Here is a 17,771-nt window from a genome sequence, read left to right as displayed (position 1 = left end):
CATATCAAAGATGGAAGATAATCATCATCTGCAAGTGTGTTTTGAGTGCGCACAGACACATGAACATCTCTGTGAACTGCTGCTTACTTCTAATCTTGTTGCTGCCACTGGGAATGTCATTTGTCAAATCTTTTACTATCAAGAGTAAAGATAACTAATATACTGTTTAGTATAAAAAAATAAAAACAAATAACACAGCTAACTGGAAACTAAATAGTAAAAGAATAGACTTTATTCATTATAATAAATGGTTATTTGTAAGTAGCAATTTGGCAGACGACTGTGTGGCGGCAAAGAAAAGATTCAGGTATCTGAAAGAACATTATGCGCACACTTCAAGGTGACAGTTTTAGGTGGATGGTGTATTGAACTACAATTGCATAAGAGATCAGGTCCACCAACCACGTTTACATCACTGCCAACCCATGCAAACTAAGGAATAGAAGAGGAAAATGATAATAGAGGAATGGTAGTAAGTGCAAGAGAGTTAGAAAGAATTAAATGAATGAGAGGGGATTGTTCCAGAAAGTGTAGTAGTGAAGAACTAGCCTGCAGACACATAGTAATAGAGGATGTTAGCAAAAGCTGACTTACTGTCTTTTGGAGATAATCTGCAATCAATGGTCGTAGAGCTCACACAAAATAGATTGGTCCATGCACAGAAATGTATTCTCATTTTCAGCACTGGGCACTGGGGAAGTCTACTGCTTTGTTCAGAAAGCCAACTGCCTCAGTTTGCTGTCACTTGCTGGACTAGGCACTTTATCCATTGGAAACAGCCATCTTAAGTCATTCATGCATTAATTTTCTTATATGGCACTGTAATCAGACACTATTCACTTGTTGAATTATTGAGTACTGATGCAACCTGTTAATACAATCATTTGCTGACTCACTAGTTGTAGCTCTGAAGTTCCACTTGTGAACAGGCATCAACCATTGAACTGTACCTCCACTACTGTGTGGTGGAAGCTCACAGCAGAATCTCCATCATTATCATTGTCCCCTCCCCACTGTGTCATCTGTGCAGGTGCGTGGCATGTTATTTTGTCCACACTCTAGAACAAATTTTATTCTCCACCTAGATTGCTTACATTTGTTAATTTGGTGACTGGTTTTGGTTTCATCAAATACTCTTTGGAACCGGGTAGGTTGGCTACAGGACTAATTCATCAGTTTTGAAACAAATTTACTATACACAAATCTACAATATGTACCATATAACTCTATGTACAGACACTGATAGGTTGCTCTTCTCATTGACGTACTCTGATCTGAAGATGATTTGATGAAACTGAAATCCATCACAATTTTATAAATGTAAGCAATGTAGGCGGCAATAAAATTTAATGTAGGATGTGCTGCAGAGATGCTCCAAACGTGCTCAGTTCATTTTGGAATTAGTGGAGTTATGGGACAAAGTACATTCAGCATCCAGGTTGTAGAGTTTTAAGTCAATCACATATTTGGTAAAGTGGAAAGTGGAAAGTTTCAAGTACCTGAGAAGCAAAAAGAAGACAGTGTGAGGAATGATTAAGGATGTCAGTGAAATGGGAAGGTAAGCCTCTCATTTCCGCAGACTACAAGAAGTCTGCTACAGAGCAAGAATGTATCATCCATAACATGGATAATGAAGAAAAGACAGGTGAATAGGACACAGACTTATGAGATGAAATTTCAAGGAAACAGGATAGACTTACTAGAATGGATAGAGTAAGGAATGAGATGTTGAATGAATTAGTGAAAGAGAAGCCCAAGCAACATATCATATAAAAGATAAGACTAAAGTGATATGGGCATGTTAAAAAACTGGAAGATTACATGGTACCAAGCCAGGCGTATGAAATAACAAGAGGAGGCAAGAGAACTATTGGAATACCTAGAAAGATGCATCGTTGGAGTGAAGGAATTGGAGATAGGACAGGAAAAGATGGAAAGGTGTATGTTCCAACAGATCAAGCCTGGAACTGGGCTAGAAACTGTGGTAGCAGTATTGGTGGTGGTGGTGGTGGTGGGGTGGTGGTGGTGGTGGTAGTAGTAGTAGTAGTAGTAGTAGTAGTAGTAGAAGAAGAAGAAGAAGAAGGTGGCGGTGGTGACGCCGACGAAAAAATGTTGGTAGGGGCCATTTATAAGGGTAGACAACTGCTTAGTTATTGTATGCACAAAGAATTCTGCATAGTATTGGCTGCATAGCTGGCAGATGACGGCTTCCACACCTGGTCATTCATTTGATGAGATAAAAATGCTGCAACTACATACACTGTAACATGCAAGATGGTTGCATGGTAAATAGTTCATGGGTTGTGGAATTGGAAGCAGAATGGCACAAGTACCATATTTAACCGATTACAAGATTTAAGGTTTTTTTCCCCAATTCGTCATTCAAAAAATACAGGGGTGTCTTATAGTTGTTGATTGAATTATTGCTGCCGAGGTTAACATTTTTACGTTGTTTAACAGAGTTGTTGGGGTTGTCATGGATTTACAGATGAAGCTTTGGCTATTGAAGTCATGTACACATTTATTCTGAACAATTCAGAAGGGCAGGGCTAGGCAAATGATACTTGCCTTTGAACAGGCTCAAGACTTCTCAATACCTGGAAGTGCTCAACACAATATCAACACTGCTCAATCAATCATACAACATTTGAATCACATGGTGCTAGTTCAAAGAATATGCGAGAAACCTGTGATCTAGGTACCACAAAAATCTATTGCTCTGCTTAAAATTTGACAATTTTGTGAAACAGAGGAGGAGACAACAGCACCAAATTCTATGCAAACTCTTGTATTTGAACAGGTTTATTGCAAAAGTTATCATACACGTTTGGATATCATGTACAAACATTATGCTGCTTTTTAAGAAAATGTAGCATTCAAACATCGAAATGTCATCCTCCAAAAAACATTACTTGATTCTGAATCCAGATCAATATTTTATTTGATTATGTGAAACAGTAATAATATACTAAGAGGATTGCAAATCAGAAATTTAATAGCTATTCACATACTAGAATACTTGGTAAAAATGTTACCAGCTTTTAATCGGCCTTAGAACATGATGCTGGCAGCCAGATGAAACAAGAAAGAAAACTTATCCAGAATGAAATGTCTAACAAATGAAATAAATCATATAAAACTGATGGTGGCTGTACATGAGAACAAGTTACAGTGGCAGCATATGTCATGGGGACGACACCAACAAACATCAGTACATAGCGGGATGAGTGCAAGTTTGAGCATTGGACTGAATTGTGAATATTTTCTTTCACACTGAAACCCATGTTTTCTGTTTTCATGGGGTCCAGACTTAAATACCATAGAACAGAGAAAAATGTAGAATCAAAGAAAACGTTAAAACCCGCAAAATACGAGCAAAAAGATATGTAATTGGCATATATTGGAGATGGTGAGTCGCAGATATGCACAACGAAAAGACTCTCACAATTAAAGCTATCGGACATTAAGGATTTTGTCAACTGCAGTCGCGCGCGTGTGTGTGTGTGTGTTTTGCTGACAAAGACCTTAATGGCTTTGTGCCTATCTGTGACTCAGCATCTCTGCTATAGGGTGAATAGTAACTTTCCTTCTCATAGTATTGTTACATTCCATCATGGATTTTCCATTGTTTGATTTAATTGACATATATGATTAAAATTGTAATCCTCACCAATTGTAGAAAATCTGTATAAGTGAAGGAAATTAAATGTATAATACCATGTTTTTACAACAATTTTTTGTGATGAATTTCATCAGTTCTTAAATGATAAATTTTCAGTTGCTCACCTTTAAGTAACACCTACAAATGGTATTATTAGTTGGTTTTATTAAATTGAAAAATAACTAAAGACAAGTGAGTACAGAACAATAACAGTTGTAAAGCCTTTTTTCTATGAAGATATTTTATGTGAATCACAAATATAAACATTGAAATTGCTCTCTCAAACATTAAAAAATCACAGATGTGTAACAGCAAGTAAAACCTCGTCAAAAAATTGAAATTGGTATCTGGGTACAAAGTAATCAAGCTATTTTCCTACACACTACAACCACAAATTACATGTCAATACATGTGTTTTTGAGACATCTTTCCTTTGTATTGACCCAGAAAAAAGCAATAACTGAGGAATATGGTGAATTAAGCCAAAAACTTAAGTACAGTGAAAGGCGTCGGAATATAATGCGTGGGTGAGTGTGTTTTCCAACTACAGCCAAAAGAAGTTTAACTGGGTCAAGTAAACTTCAAGCTTTGTACACGCTAAGTATGAAATATATTTTTGAAACATGGTGCTGTCTACTTGATGTGGACACCATTTGGAAACATCTTTCGAAACACCGAAACATCTATCTGTAGCAGTGTCCGTACAGATCATAGGAAACAATGTTTTGGACCAGCTATCACATGTTCCAGGTGCATAGCACGAGGTTATGTTTATACATCACATTGTGTCGTCTGTTATAGAGAGTTGCTACATGTTTTGTTTTCTCTTGCTGCATGGGCATCTATACTGCGTACTTTGGCTTTTTAGGAACATCTACCACATTTAAACTGCAGTCCACCAGAATTTTTTACAGTCAGAATTGAACTGACTTTGAAATTGAACAAATACTCAACAAGAATATTCATTTCTGCAGGAGACTGTAAAAGCCTAGATGGAGGCTAGCGGCGTACTTATGTGTTTTGTGCTGCAATGTAGTCGGCAGTCAATGTGATGTATGATGGGAACAAAAGTGGGGTGTCAGCTGCAGGTTCTACGCACCCAATGACAGAGGGGGAAGCAAACAGTATGTTCTGAAGCAAGAGACATTGTAACATTCTCACATCAGTATATAAGCAAAATCCGATACATATTCAGATAGAAACAGCTGGGTTCTTGGATCCCATAACCACAATCTCAGAAATTGCAGCATACTTCGAAGAAACAGCCAAATATTTGTGACAATGAAGATATATATTTCACAGCCCTGCTATGAGAATGATGATGATGATGATGATGATGATTAGAAATAGTGATACAATGGAAAATCCAGGATGGAATGTAACAATATTAGGAAAGGAAAGTTGCTATCACCATAAAATGGAGCTGCTGAATTTCAGATAGGCACAACAAACACAGTGTCACGAATAAAGCTTTTGGCCAGTACGGCCTTCGTCGACACACACACACACACACACACACACACACACACACACACACACACACACAAATGTATCTGACACACACCACTGCAGTCTCAGACAACTGAAACCACACTGTGAGCAGCAGCACCAGTGCGTGATGCTAGTGGCGACTTGGTGGGGCTAAGGAGGAGGCTGGGGCAGGGAGGGGGTGGGATAGTAGGGTAACTTCTAGCAGAAAAGCAGAGAAGTAGAAACACTGGGCATGATACCACAGATGAAAGGGTCATTAAACGAAAGATGTAGATAATAAAAGTCTGCAAATTAATGTAAATTTCCTTTTGTTTTTCCTTGTTGTTGTAGTTGTTGTGGTCTTCAATACAAAGAATGGTTTGGTGCAGCTCTCCATGCTACTCTATCTTCTGCAAACATCTTCGTCTCCAAGTAACTACTGCAACATACATCCTTCTGAATCTGCTTAGTGTATTCATCTCTTGGTCTCCCTCTACGATTCTTACCCTCCATGCTGCCCTCCAATACTAAATTGGAGGTCCCTTTATGCCTCAGAACATGTCCTACCAACCGGTCCCTTCTTCTAGTCAAGTTGTGCCACAAATTTATTTTTCCTCCAATTGTCCTCAGTACCTCCTCATTAGTTACGGACCTACCCATCTAATCTTCAACATTCTTCTGTGGCACCAAATCTCAAAAGCTTCTACTCTCTTCTTGTCTAAACTGTTTATTGTCCATGTTTCACTTCCATACATGGCTACACTCCATACAAATACTTTCAGAAAGGACTTCCCAACACTTAAATATTTTGCTTCACAAATAGCAAAACTCATCTACTACTTTAAGTGTCTCATTTCCTAATCTAATTCCTCAGCATTAGCAGACTTAATTCGACTACATTCCATTATCCTTGTTTAGCTTTTGTTGACTTTTCATCTAATATCCTCCTTTCAAGACACTGTCCATTCCATTCAACTGCTCTTCCAAGTCCTTTGCTGTCTATGACAGAATTACAATGTCATCAGCAAAACCTTAAAATTTTTATTTCTTCTCCCTGGACTTTAATTCCTACTCCAAATTTTCCTTTTGTTTCCTTTACTGCCTGCTCGATATACAGATTGAATAACATCAGGGATAGGCTTCAACCCTGACTCATTCCCTTCCCAACCACTGCTTCCCTTTCATGCCCCTCGACTCTTATAACTGCCATCTGGTTTCTGCACAAATTGTAAATAGCCTTTCGCTTCCTGTATGTTACCCCTGCCACAAGAGGATGTCCCTGTGATGATTTTCGGTGCAAACCAAGTGCTTTGAGAAGTTTATGTAGATAGTGCTGAACTTCTAGACCAGAATCTTAATGATAAAGTTTGTAAAAAAAAAAAGAGATAGAAACCTGTCAAAGATCGTCAGCATCAATAGTTACTGGAGTTCATGACAAAAGTAAGAGTATACGTATACTGGCAAGAATGTTTATATCAGGGCTTATTTTTGGGTTAACAGATCCTTCTGCAGCAGGAGAGGAGAGACAGTGGAACATTAAAGAAAAAAAAGGGGGGGGGGGGGGCACGTCACTCGGGCCACAGCTCATCCAATGGTAGACACCATAAAGGATCTATTTTTGTAAACAGAATGAAAATAATTTCTGTATCTATGGTTCCCATAGGAAAGTCCACATATGCCCTCAATATATTTTTATCCACACACATTCAGTTCTTAGCTTATTAATGGTTTCAGCAATTCTTTCTCATCTGTATCACAATACTGCCAGCAAGAAATCCGACAAAAAATATAAAACAAAATAATTTAACATATTCTTCTCATACCTGTCCTGTCAATGAATACACTTGTGTCTCTGAGGTCTTTGTGAACAACATTGTTCTGATGCAAAAAGGCAAGAGCTTCAAGTACACCTTTCGACAAATGCCTCAACAAGTCACCTTCAACTGGAAGATTCTCAGTTAGGTATAATGATAAGTTCCACCCATACACAAACTCCTGTGAACAAAAGTAACATTTAATTTAGTAACAGGGAAAACTGATTACATTTAATCTTACCACTGAGCATGAATGTTGCTCTCGATATTTATGAATTAAATATAAGAAAAATTATTTTGTATTGTACATCAAAAAGTGCAGTAAATTGTCAGATGAGGATTTAAATAATAACAAATTAAAAGCAAATATCTGTGTCAAGCACATATCTTGAAAGGGCTGCTACTGTGACGTACTGAGCTATAACCAAAGTAGTACACCATTTGTTCATTTATTTCAAAAGTATTTACTACCATTTGCAACACAAACAACTTTAGGTGACTACATGTACAACACATTATCGAGGATTTTGTCATAACTGTTGCTGTGTCTCCTTCATTGACCAGTAATCAGACCATATTTGGACAACCTACCTCATTTTTAATCCTTGAATATGATAAAGAGTAAATATTCATGAGATGCCAAAGACTTTCCTGACAAACAATTTGACATTTTTCTGAATCATTCAGCACTAAATTCTTGCTTCTACTATCCTAGTTATAACTGGGGCTCTTGAATGACAGAAACCCAATAAGTAGATGTCACTGAAATCATTATGTTGAAGTCAACTTGAAGTGACAAGAAAACACAGAATATCATGCTACATCTGTCTTTGGATAACATGTTCCCAGTTTGAAATCCATGTCAGCTGAGATAAGATTCTCTAACCTTTGACAGTATACATCATCATCCTCCTCCTCAAGAGTTAATACTTCTGACTTCTGGTATAGACAAGATGTCCACCTCACATAAGCAAGGCAGTAACATTGAGAACTTACCAGAGGAGGGCTGAACTAACGCGTCCACAGGATTTACAATTTCACTGGGCAATATGAGGGAAGAAGATGATTTAGAATCACTGCATGTGTAACATTTATTTTACTACAAGAAGCTCACCACCACCACCACCACCACCACCACCACCACCACATTTTTTCCAGAAAAAAAAAGACCCTACAGATTTTGAATTGTTATTAAATTGCAAAGGCACTAAAATAGCCAAAGACATCACTTTTATTAGGAGAGCTGTACCTGCAACTGAAAGATTAATGGTCACTCTGAAATATTTAACTACTGGGTACCAGCAACACACCCAGTTTTATTAATCTGCATTTGGCACTCATGGCAAAGAATGTCAATAATGGTCTCAGTTCTCTTTTTCAAATCGAGCACATTACTTTCTAACAACTCATTTATTTCCCTCCATGCATCTCACCCTTTCAATTTGTTTATACAATCACAGTTTGTAGAGTCCCATAAACATTCCTGTTAGTGATAAAACTGTCAGCTTTTACGTTGCATCTGTATTCCACTCCATACTCCAGTATTTTTAAACACAATAAATAGATACCTGTTCAACAGACACAGCAAATTGCTACTGAACTAGTGAACATTTGACGCAATGTCCATACTAGGAGAGGGGTCCCAACCCACCACCAATGATTTGATGTTACTGCCATCAATGAGAAATGCAACGAAGGTCAACCACTTCATTGGTTCCAATTTGCTGCCTGTACACACTAAGCACTCTTGGCCAACAAAGCAGTTGATTCTCATTGTTGGCCTACAGACACATGTGGGACAAAACTTTGCACACAGACAGAACTTCAGCCTATTCAAAGCTTGAGACGTCACTTTCCAGTCCTATTTAATCAATTTAGCAAAATTACATATCTAGTTCCAGAATTGAGCTAAAAGGGGGTATACCTTTCAACTTGCACAGATAAGCTTACAGGATTAATTTAAAAAGTGTGCAAAAGAAGAGAAGTAGAATTGATTTAGAACAACTTTACAAAAAGTGTGAGTAATGAGACCAAAGCCCCACTGTCACTTCCACACCTATCACACAGTTGGTACAAATAGCACAGTTGAATGCACTGCTCTATGTGACAGTGCAACAAGAATTACATAAGCTGTCATAAGAACATAAATATGGCTTGAGTTCCACCAGCACCATGGACGGCACAGAGGATGATGATATCGACCGCGCCTCAGCCAATTTCCAGCAGAGTACAATCCGCCAATGACTGGACAACAATGGGCAGAAGCCTACTTGGAAGATAGAAGAGCAGCTTTCACCCACTTGGTTAGAGATCATTGTCCAGGGCAGACTTAGACAGGGAACATCGTTTTGGTTAGAGTTCATCATCCAGGGCAGACTTAGACAGGGGACATCGTTTACTAAACTCTTAGAAGCACACAGTCAGTTGTTGTAAATTGCATTTGCTATGTGCTGTGAAGTCTACCTATGATTATTTTCAATTAGCCATTGAGGGCCTTTTTTGTGTTACGTTTCATGCAGTATTCATTATTCAACATGTCACAAAGATAAGTAAACCTTTTAACTCATTGTGTGACTTTGAAGCTAATTTGTTGGAGGGTTGTAGAACCTTCGATCTCCTACCCTGTTACCTGACACTGGGGCATAGCTGTGTAATAGAGGCACAGAGAAATTGTCTTAGTGGTGTACTGCACCAGAAACCGTTTCACAAACTCACAGACTCAGCCTAACGTAACAACAATGGAAACTTTGTTTCCACAGAAGTAGTGACAAGGCCTTTACAAAAGTGGCAATGGGGTTTACAAAAAAATCTTAAGAAACTTCATAAAAACAAACAGTGAGTTTGTACAATGAATGTGTTTCTCCAGTCCTTACAACAAATCTGTGATAAGGTCTGTCAGATAGTAGATCACTGGGGTATACACTACAAAATTATTACTGAGAAAATAAGACCCCTTCCTATTCTACTCAGAATCCAGACAGAAGGCTGAAAGATGACAAATGTCAGGATGCTGCTACTGGCATTCTCTTTCAAGTTTTTCTTCCAAATGACAACAAAAAAGATGGCACTGATTTTCACAGAACACTAAGAGACAAGCTGAAGGATACTTAGTAAATTACAGCTGCCCTTAATCATGCACAGAGATGGAGAGATGGCTGAAATCACATGCAAATGAAAAAGAACAGAGCTCAATCCCCAGAACGCATGCCACAAGAAGTGGTACACTCAGCAAGTCCCCATGTAGTTTCACACATGAGCTGATTAATCAATGAATGCATGATGTTTCCCAATATGATGGGAAGCAGCAGAAAGCAGGCATTTATAAAAAAAAAAAGAAGGGGGGGGAAAGATCCCATACTACCAGAATCATGCTGATCTATCTGCCTAATAAATGTTATGGGTACAGTTTTGAAAAAAATACTAATCAATAGATTAATTTTGTAGGAAAGTTCTCATAGAATGTATATATTTTGGGTATTTTGTTGAATTTCAGCAAGTGGACTAGGTTGGGGTGGAGGTTGTGTCGTGTGGGCGGATAGAGGGGGAGATAGGTGGGAGATAGAGAGAGAGGTTGGGGTTGAATGCATAGTAGCTCAGAGGGAGGCAGCCAGTTTGCCAGCTCAGAATGCAGGAGAGAGAAAGGAGTGGCAGGAGTAATCAACAGATTAAAGTGCCACAGGATTCTCTAATGATTAATTAACACCCAATACTGATTCAGAAAGAGGAAATGTACGGGCAACCCAATTAACAAGTGGAGGTTGTGTTGTGTGGAGTGGATAGAGGGAGAAAGGGATGGGAAGCAGGGAGAGGGGCTGCAGTTGGGTGGCTAGCAGTACAGAAGGAGGCAGCCAGTTTTCCAGGTCAGAATGCGGGAGGGAGGAGTAGAAGATGCACAAGCTAGGAGTGTCATGCACAGTTATTGGAGTCAGTGGGGAGTAGCACATACTGAAGTTGATGTGGGGGCATGAAATAGGAGGCAGTGACAGGACAAAGGAACTGGAAACTGATGAGTGGAGGCTATGGGGATGTAATAGGTATAATGATAGATATAATGCGGTTTCATTAGCTTGCAGTATCCTTTATCCTTTAGAACGAGACGGGAAGTAGGCTGCTCAAAAATGTTACACTACTGTCTACTGGGTAAATTTAGAGACCAATATGTGACACTGTCAAGTCCTGCATCAATAGTTAACACATGTACTACCAAAGGATGCCCTTGTGGTCCTACAGGTTATGTCCTGTCAAACCAGCTTCTGTGGTGATAAAAGTACACAGATGACATCTAAATCATATTCTTGAATCTGTATTCCTGGACACCCAAATAAGAAAAAATGCAGCAATCTATTGGAAGAAGAAAAAAATGGAACAAAAAATTCAAAAAAAAAAAAAAAAATATTGTGTAAGGAACAACTAATTAATTGATAAAAAATAATGTAATATTTACGGAATGGCAAAAGAGGTGGAATTCGTCAGACACAGGAAGCAGAATGTTTCAGTTTCTTACTGATATAAACTTATAGCTTCAGCTAGCAGTGGTCCACTATCTCTCCAGACACAGTCTATGTCTTACATATGTGAACAGAATTGGCAGGACAGCAATCACCACATGTGATTGTGATGAAATCGGCATGCATGGTCATCTCCTACAGGAATGAGCCCAAGCTGAAAAGATAGCAAAGCTAACTTCAAAAGTTAAAATAAGTTTACAACATAATTAAGGTCCAGTAAATGTGTGATCGCATGGCCCAGTATCATAACAGTGAAGGGAATTAGGCACATTTATAAATGAGATAAATCGATGGTTCAGAGTGAAAGATATGTGATGTGCTCTAATTAGTTGCCTTGCAGTCTGGAGTGAGCATGATACTGTTGAACCCAACAGCATGTTCAGTCTATTACACAGGGAGAACACAGACACTAGATGCAATCCAATAATTGTAAGAGAAGAGAAATTAAATGTAGAAACATGACGATGATATACTACTTAACTGTGCTCTGAGGTCAATGATCGACATTTTGTCGAAAGTAACCCTAGCAGTGTGTAGTATCATATTTGCAACATAATTTTCGTAGAACAGACAGCATATACACAGGGTGGAGAAAAATTATGTCACTAAATTTTAACCCTGGATAGCTGATGCCAGTAGGAATCAAAATTACTACTGTTGTGTTAATTTGAAAATGCACAATTTTTAAACTACGGTAACTTGCCCCCACGAGTTCCGATTGGCCATGGGTTGCCGGATGCCTCTGACGTGAGGTGGAGACAAACAGCAAGACCTATCTGACATGTTCGCATATCACATTGGGGCAGTGAAGGGGCGAAGGATGTTTGTATGTGTGAACAGACAGCCATAGCACTGCCCGTCAACCAATGAATGGCAATACTGCAATCCCACGGCCAATCGGAGTGTGTGGTGCCTAGTTTCCATAGCTTAAAAATGGTGCATTGTCGACCTACACAACATTAGTAATTTTGGTTCCCACTGGCATCAGCTACCCAGGGTTAAAATTTCGTGTCATAATTTTTCTCCACCCTGTACATAATTTTTATAGTAGTACTACTGCTGCTGCTGCTACTGCTATAAAATCAAGGTGGTGGTCATGGTATGGTGGGGGGGGGGGGGGGGGTAATAATTGTGTTGTGTTGTTGTTGTTGATGATGATGATGATGATGATGACGACAATGCTGATGATGATGATACATTACCCAGCAAAGTGAACTGAGTACCTGGTCAGCAAGGCAACACCATAGCATTTACACTCAAGAAGCAGAGAGGGGAGGTAGTAATGGTGCACACTCCAGGACTCACACAAAGAATTTATGGCAAATTCCTTTTTCGTCAATATATCTCTCCTCTAGTCTTTTATTTTCACAACAGTAAAAGCAAAATGACCGTGTGATCAAGTGGTTAACTTATTCGGATAGTAATGCCGAGGTTCCAGGTTTGATTTCTGGTGACCATTTCAAATGTTTCTCTGATGGAATGGTGTGTAAGGAGGTCCATTCAACCCTGTGCTGACAGCTGAAAAGATGTTTGATTATAAAACCAGCAGAATGGACACACACATCACCGAGGTAGCGTTATGTTGAAAGGCTTGTACTAGGATAAGTAACACAAAATTTAGTTATAAGCAGCAAAAGCATCAACTGTATTTTTTATGTGAGAGAGTGATACACTTGACATATTATGACTACAGATGCCATTATTTGCAAGAGTCCACACCAAATCTATAGGATTAAGGTCTAGATGGTTTGGAGGAAGTATGAAGGGACCAATTGTCTTGTAAACTTTCCTCAATGTAATAATGAGAAGATGGATGGTAGCCCTTAACTTATGCTAAAATAAAAGTTTGGCTTTCCTTGTCTATAAGCACTTCTAATTTTGTTAGTTTCCACTTCACGTTCTGAAGCTGTTCTAGTGTAGTTGCAAAAATGAAGTGCACATAAAACAAAACTTTGCATTCACAAGAATTCACAGTGTAGTGCTTATGAATCAACAGCTGTCTAAATAAACCCTGGCCACTTTAATTCCTATGCTTCATTTTTAAATAATGACCTAATAGAGTTTGCTCTTTTGGCAAATAGCTCTCATCTGCTCATTATGACATTTTCACTATGTTACTTTTTCAAATCAACTCCCATAAATGGAACAGTTTTTCTCAAAGTGTTTAGGCTAGTCTGGAAGTCCAGATCTGTGCAATGGAGATGGATTTTCTTGTATTATTCATAATATCACAGAAATTGCTGCCTAATAGCACTAGTAGCAATATCATAAACAAAATATTTATTGTGCGTGTTTTACTTTTTATGAGTTGCAGCATTTTCCTCACTTCTTCTCCACTGAGTATCATGTTGCTACATCCGCAATTTGCACATTATTTACTTACTTAACTTTCACATGTCAACAATTACTTGCACATCCTATCACCCTCTCTGTCTGTACTATCAGACTTTTCTTGTTCTTATTGTCAATAAAATTAACTTACGTTAACAGCAAGTTTCTTTTTGTGATCTTTTATCGTGCCACAGTACAAGGTAAGGAAATGCACAAATCTGAATTGGAATGCGACTGTGAGTTGGTCATGTGACCATGTTCTACGCCTGGATAAGAAGTTCGTCTTGCTGATTAATATATACTATTGGTATTTCGAGGGAAGTACTGATGCGACTATTTTTCCTTCTCTTCCTTTTTACATTCTCAAAGTACAGTCATCCACCAAATTAAATTGGGTACTGAAATAATTCAATGGTGAAAGTTGAAAAGTTGTGCCAGACTGGGACTAGACACCACATTTCCCTCTTTACCCAAGTGGTTGTCTCAACTGCTTCAGCTATCTGAGCATACTTCATAACTGGCTCAAAGTCTCATCTTGTCACATGCTCTACTAAGTAGTGTCCCAATTCATTTACCTCATTCGCTTGCAGCATTTCCCATATTCCTGAAAGAGGTTCGGACCCTATAGTGTATCTGCATTGAGGATACCATAGCAGTCATGCTTACAGATATACTAAATGTGTCTGATGTCTGTTCTGTTGGACATACATGACTTGGCAGTGGCTTGTCATCTCAGTTCTTGATATTATTGTTTCTCTTCTCTCTGAAGTTGTCTCTAATTTTCCTATACGCAATGTATATCTTTCCTGCAGTTCTTGCTTCTACAGCCTTGCATATTTTTTAATAGCCATTCCTGCACAGCCATTTTGCACTCTCTGTCAATCTTTTTTCCAATGTCTGTATACCACCCTTTTGCCTACTTCATTTGTAGCATTTTTGTATTTTCTCCTCTCATCAATTAAGTTCAATATCTCCTGAGTTATCCAAGAATTTCTATAGGCATTGTATTTTCATCTTTGTGATTCACTGCTACCTTCCATACCCATCTCCAAGCGACTTGCTCATCATGTACTGTAGTCCTTCCCTCTGTTTCACTCCAATGTTTCCTAATGTTCCATCTGAAGCTTTGAACATCATCATTCTGGCTGCTTCTACTCAGTTTTCATCTTTTTGGCATTTCTTCAGGTTTAGTCTGCAGTTTATAACCAATAAATTAAGGTTGGAGTTCACTTTTGCCATTGGAAGTGTCTTACATATTAAAATCTTCTTTTGAAATCTCTTAGTTTCACATAATCAATCTGAAAACCTGCAGCATCTACAGGTCCCTTCCACATATACAATCTTCTTTCATTATTCTCAAACCAATTGTTAGCAATGATCAAATTATGCTCTGTGCAAAATTCTACCAGGTGGCTTCCTCTTTCTTTCCTTTTTCCCAGTTAATGTTCTCCCACTATTTTTCCTTCTCTTCCTTTTCATATTCTCAAATTACAGTCACTCACCAAATTAAATTTTCATCTCCTCTATCTGAATAAGTTTATTTATTTTAAAACAAAGATTCCAAGACTTACCAAGCGGGAAAGCGCCGGTAGATAGGCACAATGAATAAAACACACAAACACACACACAGAATTTGAGCTTTCGCAACCAGCGGCTGCTTCGTCAGGAAAGAGGGAAGGAAAAGGAAAGATGAAAGGATGTGTGTTTTAAGGGAGAGGGTAAGGAGTCATTCCAATCCCCGGAGCGGAAAGACTTACCTTAGGGGGAAGAAAGGATAGGTATATACTCGCGCGCACACACACACACACACACACACACACACACACACACACACACACACACACACACACACACACGCATATCCATCCATCCATCCATACATACATACATACATACATTTATTTTGTGATACATTCTTTCAATCTCTTCTACACCTGAATGCTAGTTGGCATATAAACTTGGACTACTGTGGTGAGTGTTGGCTTCATGTAGAGTAGCCATCTAAATATTAGAGTGGCGAAGAAAATAAATGGAGGGAGAGGGGAGGGGGATTGATGGCATGGGAGGGGGGGGGGGACTGACATAATGCTTCACTATAAGGGGTGATAAAGAAGTTTCCATTTGAGGGTGCTGTTACATGTGCAACATAGTGCGACTCTGATGCAGGTATGTAAGCACCGACATGCAGGCAAGGGATTAGTGCGACATTTGTGTCCCTCTGAAGTGCACGTGGTAAATGTCAAAACATGAACTATAGCGATATTACCACTTGTGTCCAAACAGGACCAACATGCTGTTATCTGTTTCTTTGTTGCCAAAGGATAACGGAGAATGAAAAATGTGGTTGGGGCAGCATATCTGCCAAAAACCACCATTGGGGTGGTGCTGCTTCACAATAATGCACTTTCCCATATCACACATATCATAAAACAAAAGTTATGCCAAGTGGGAGACAATGTTGTGTTGTCCTCACCGTCATTTCCTCATCATCGATGTGCAAGTCACTGAGGTTGCATCAAATAAAAAGACTTGCACTATACACACTCTTTGTGGTGTATATGCAGATGAGGAAAGAGGATCCTCCAAACACCAGCAAGGCGGGGCAGCAACTACACATGTCCATTTGCTGTGAAGGCCCACTTATGCTTCGAAGCTCCAGCTTAGCGGTGCCTTGGAACTCAAGGAGAAAAAGGGTGCTGGTGACAATGGCCATGTCCAGAAACAGAGGCAGAGATGTCCAGAAACAGAAGAAGAGATAATCTGTAATCTACTGACTATTCTGTTATTAAATGTTTGAAGGAGAGCTACAGTTACAAGCTTAGCTATATGAGAGTAGTAGCATAACGATCTGTATACCCTCAACTGTATGTGCTTACAAAAGAATAAGACTACAGAAGAGTTTGTTAAGAGTGGTTATGTTAGTTTGCAGCAAGTTGGAGTAGCTGTGCAATCTTTACAGCAAATGGAAATGAGCAAATGGAAATGAAGTCTCATAATCAGAAATAATGGAACTGAGTCTACTGCATCAAGACTCTAAGATGAGGTGACCGTTATGATTGAATAAGGTAAGATTTATTATGAACAGCATCAGGGTGACAGTAAATGAAGCTGTTTGAAGCAGGTCTACCACAAGAACCCACTATTATTTCACTTCAATTCTCAAGACATATTATTGAGAAAGAAAGCACTCTCAGGACATTTCTGACAGGCTCACAACATTGGTAAAGATGCATCAGCTGACCGCAGATTCCACCGTACCAACCTGCGGCAATCTGCACTGCAACTGTGAGTCTCCAGAGGAACTTTCTAATTATAATATAGGAATCTGCCCTCCACACATGGGAATTCTATGTGTCATTCATTCATAATTCACATTATAATACAGTGAATCATAAATGGTGCATCAAATGTTACAACTGACTGTAGGAAAGACTTATTATGTTACATATCGTGACTGCAGCAGGGTTTGAATTCACACTGGACAACTCAATAAGCAAACACTGATGCAAATGTGCTGCACCATTCAAATGCCAGGCAGTGTAGTTTGAGAAATATTGGAATCTGACCACCTCTTCCATTTTGTATGAGGTCCCACGGTCCTCAAGCACGTTCCACAGATCCAGTAAGCTATTTCTGCATGGGAAGCCCGACAGTACTGCAATGGAAGTTATGTGACAAAGGCCTTTCACATAGTGTTGTCAGAAATGTAACATCACTGTTCTATAGCTGGACTGGGCAAAGAAGACTTGTTACCATCCACATGATCTGTCACGCTTATGTTGTCCACAATAATTTTTCACCTTAATATCTATCACCTTACTTGAAATTTCTTGATCTAGTGGATCTGCTATGCAGTGCCACCAATTATTCCCTGTGACTTCTTCATCTTCTACTGAGGATGTGGCATCATATTGACCTGGCTCACTTTTTTTTCACTATTTGTGAATAATAAATGTTCACCCACCTCTGACAAGGATCCCACCATGT

At 38.9% G+C, this 17,771-nt stretch overlaps 1 protein-coding gene across 1 annotated transcript in view; it reads right to left on the bottom strand.

Moving 5' to 3' along the window:
* LOC126352433 (eIF-2-alpha kinase GCN2) overlaps nucleotides 1-17,771 on the bottom strand; it is a 284,800-nt gene that overhangs the window by 147,567 nt on the left and 119,462 nt on the right. The window contains exon 9 of the mRNA XM_050002687.1: nucleotides 6,955-7,126. Coding sequence (XP_049858644.1) covers nucleotides 6,955-7,126 — 172 coding nt within the window. The remainder of the gene's footprint in view (nucleotides 1-6,954; nucleotides 7,127-17,771) is intronic.

The sequence above is a fragment of the Schistocerca gregaria genome, chromosome 1 (genome assembly GCF_023897955.1).
Source record: "Schistocerca gregaria isolate iqSchGreg1 chromosome 1, iqSchGreg1.2, whole genome shotgun sequence".
Taxonomy (NCBI): Eukaryota; Metazoa; Arthropoda; class Insecta; order Orthoptera; family Acrididae; genus Schistocerca; species Schistocerca gregaria.
This window is presented reverse-complemented; position numbering and strand designations above follow the sequence as displayed.